At 51.6% G+C, this 3,706-nt stretch overlaps 1 protein-coding gene across 1 annotated transcript in view; it reads left to right on the top strand.

Moving 5' to 3' along the window:
• The window catches only part of FAM166A (family with sequence similarity 166, member A), a 14,724-nt gene that overhangs the window by 6,542 nt on the left and 4,476 nt on the right, over positions 1-3,706 (top strand). Inside the window, exons 4-5 of the mRNA XM_009994344.1 lie at positions 252-366; positions 1,450-1,544. Of these exons, the coding sequence (XP_009992646.1) occupies positions 252-366; positions 1,450-1,544 (210 nt within the window). The remainder of the gene's footprint in view (positions 1-251; positions 367-1,449; positions 1,545-3,706) is intronic.

Consider the following 3,706-nt stretch of genomic DNA (forward strand, 5'->3'; position numbering starts at 1 on the left):
TTGCTCTGGGATACAGATGTGGAGGAGCCCAAAGCTCCCCTGGTTCTTCTCCCTGGGGATTTTGCAAAGCCCCTGCATGCAGGGAGCTCCTCCCATCACTGGACTTCACTTGAAATTCCTAGAGCAGTAAAACTGGGAAGCAATGGAAATGGCAGGTGCCATTGGCAGGTTCTAGCAGTGATTTGAGCAGTGGAGCCAGAGGAGGGAGGGGGTTTTACTGGTGTTGATTTTATTCCTGCTTTTATTTTAAGCCTGTGAGAACAGGAGGTGTGACTCTGCCTGAAAGGGCTCGAGCTGTGGATGAGGAAGATGGTTGGTTACCCACACTGGAGGTGCCACGAGCCATTCAACAGAAAGTCATTACAGGTAAAAAAAGAGGGAGGTGACATGCAGAACAAGGCCCCTCAGAGGAAATGGTGTCACCCTCCTACCCCTGGGGGAGTCCTAGAGACACTGGCCAGTTGCTCCAGCTCCTTTCAGCACTTTGGGATGTTCCCTGGGGATGCTGGATCTCCTGCTGAGGGACACAGGCAGGTGGAAGGGATGCAGGAGCCACCTTACCTCCCCACAGCTGTGGGACCAGGCTCAAAAATGCTCCAGAAAGCCAAGAGAGATTGGCCATGGGCCCTGCACCAACTCCAGGGGCTGGTGAGTCCATCACTGCTGAGGGAGTTGTTTCTGTCCTAGAAGGAAGATGCTTTTCTGCATCATCAACACCCAGTGATGAACTGTGTTTACAACTCCATCTGACAAGGAGTTACACTCTGTTCCTTCTCCCTTTTCCCTGGAAGTGGGTTCCTCTGCAAGCAGAATTCCCAAGAGGGATGCACTGGGCTCCCCCCAAAGGGTCCAACCCTGCTGGGAGGGGGATGCTCCTCTCTGGGGGGAACCCCAGCCAAGGCAGGGGCTGCACCTCAAGATGGGTCAGACTCAAAGGGCACGGATGTTTGAGGGTGCAGGAGGCAGATTTTGCCCTCTCCAAAGCATCCCTTTGGAAGGAGGGAGTTCTGGCTGCTTTTAGGTCAAACCTCTTCATTTTATGTGGCTTTACACTTGATCAGTTTGTAATGTAAGTGAATTTGTTGGATGGGCAGGGAGAGGAGGGAGAAAGGTTGGACACCTAGTAGTTAGTGCTGAGTGTGTATTAAACTGGGAGAGAACATGAGAGCTGCTGGCTGAAAGAAAAGGCTGTAAGAATATGAACTGTCCCTTCCATACCTCATGGAGACCAACAAGGATCAGTTCAACCCATTGGGTTTTCCTTGGGAATCATAAAAAAAGACTCTCAGAAAAGAGACTTCACATGTAAGAGGTAATTTTACCATTTCAATGGACTTTTTTCCCCCCCTTCCTGTGCTCTGCCAAGGTTTTGTATTTATTGCAGCCTCTTCCAGCTCCAGGCTGGCTGATCCTTATCCAATGTATGTTGTCCCTTGTCTTTCCCCACAGGATATGCTGGATTCATCCCTCGCATCATCTGGTTTCCTGGCCTGAACTATGTCCAGAGTGTGAAGGAAGCCATGAAGGAATTTGACCAACTTCAGGTAGATTATAATCCACAAATCTATTTCAAGACTATGTTGTTGGCATTGATTCACCTGCAGCACAAAAAGCAGTTTCTTTTACAGCAGTAGCATTAGAACCTGGGCTGGAAGCACAAGCAAAAAGAAAATGCTCTTGGGTCACATGTTGAAAAAAAAATCATGAGCAATTAAATTCTGTAACTTGTTTCCTTGGGACATGAAGGGAGGATAAATGAGCTCATAAAAGGATTAAGCAAATCTGTGGAGGGTTGGTTCAAGGGTGGCTATTAAAAGTGTTTCTCTGAGTGCAGAAACAGGAGCAGCTCTCCATGCTTCCCTTCCACAAGGCACCTGCAGCCCTGGGTGGCTCCTGGCCTGCTGGGATGGGCATTTCTCCCCTTGCCTTGGTTCTAAGGCTTTCTCCTTTGCTGCCATAATTTGTCTTAAAGGGTCTGGCTTTTCTTTCTCCTCCTTTTGGGAAGGATGCAGAAATATCCTTGCTGAAAAAAAATGCTTTGTACCCATTGGCTGTATGATCTGCCAAGTCATGCCAGGTAACCCTCCTACCCAGGAAAATGAGGTCCCTCCCACAGCAGTTAGTAGTTTGCATTCAGAGCTACAGGCTCCTTCCTGTGGGATGGAGAGAGGTCCCTGGGATGCAGGGTCTTGCTGGGAAGGGCTGATCACAACATGCCCAGGATGTGGTGCCTCCTTCCCAGAGCCTATGGGTCTGATGTAGAGAAAAATCCAAGACTGAGGATTCCCAGCCCAGAGAAACTGCAGAAGAAACAGCTCAGCAGCAGAAGGGGGAGCAGCAGGGCTGGCAGTGCCCATGGCAGCCCCAGCTTTGGCTGAGGTGTCTTTGCTGACATCCCCATCCCCTCCTCCTGCCCTGCACAGGGATTGAAAGGAAGCAGACAGAAGCAGCCCCAGGGGTTCTCAGCCCTGGTGCTGTTTGCAGAGCCTTCCTGCCCCTGGTTTCTGCAGGACCCCCCTGCCATGCAGTGGATCCATGGGGGGGGTTTCCCCAGGCTGGTTGCAGCACCAGGGGCTGAAGGAGCAGAAACACTCTGGGGAGAAAAAGAAAATCCCAGCACGTTTCTAGCTAAGATGGCTTCTGACTTCAAGCCACTAATCTGCTGCCCTCAATCTCTGTTGCCCTGGGTGACAGTGGGATGTGCCAGGGATCCCTGCGTGACACCCTCCTGGGCTGGGGGCTTTGCAGCCAGGGCCCCCTGCTCTGCTGGGCTGTGACCCCCTGGCCCTCGCCCCGGGGAGGCTGTCACAGCTTTGGGGACATCTGGAGGGGTTTTGCCACTGCAGGGATCTGCAGAGCTGTGACATCCACCCTCCAGCCCAGCCCTGACCCCAGGGATGGATCCAGAGGTGATTGACCCTGGCAGCTCAAGCTCCCTCAGCCTTCCTGCTCCTCCCTGGGCCTGGGAATTGCTGGCCAAGCACCAGCAGGGAGAGGGGTCAACCCAAACCCCAGCTGGGCAGGACTCAGCTCCAGCAGCTGCTGTGGCCTCGGGGTGTGTAGATGATGAGCTCAGGTCCAGTCTGGAAAGATCCCCAGGACTTCTCCTGGCCCAGGAGCTGCCCCGGGCACCCAGGGGAGGAATCAGCTGCTGAGGGTGCTGCCAGCACCCATTGGGGAAGAAACTTAGAGTGGAAAAAGCAGAGGGGGGAGCAAGACCGCTGCAGAGTCACATTCTGGGTGAGTATCTACATGTATTTTTTGGATAAACAGGATGATTTTTAGCCTCTTCATCCCCCCTACATCTTCCCAGCCCCAGCAGTGATCGGTATCCTCCTCACAATGTACACAATACATGATTTCCTTATTTAGTTGCTACGTGTGATTAACTGCTGATGTGGGGTACACCAGTCAGAAACCTGTGTGTCAGAAGCCAAGAGCCCCCAAAAAGCATATCTTGCAGAACAGGTAAAATGAAAAAATGCCCCCCTTACAGATTATTTGCGATTTTCAGCTTTTTACTCTGCAGCCTTCAGCCCTCCCAGCAGTGCCCTGCAGAGCCCACCACTTCCCTAAACTTACTGACACAAAACTGAAACAATCTTGAATAGTCTAGGAGGAAAATCAGTAAAGGACTAGTTCCCAAAAGAAAGCTTTTTAATAGCTTAGGGGCTTTCGTGCACAGAGTTTTTACCTTCTGGCATTC

The sequence above is a fragment of the Chaetura pelagica genome, unplaced genomic scaffold (genome assembly GCF_000747805.2).
Source record: "Chaetura pelagica isolate M959 unplaced genomic scaffold, ChaPel_1.0 scaffold132, whole genome shotgun sequence".
In the NCBI taxonomy this organism is placed as follows: domain Eukaryota; kingdom Metazoa; phylum Chordata; class Aves; order Apodiformes; family Apodidae; genus Chaetura; species Chaetura pelagica.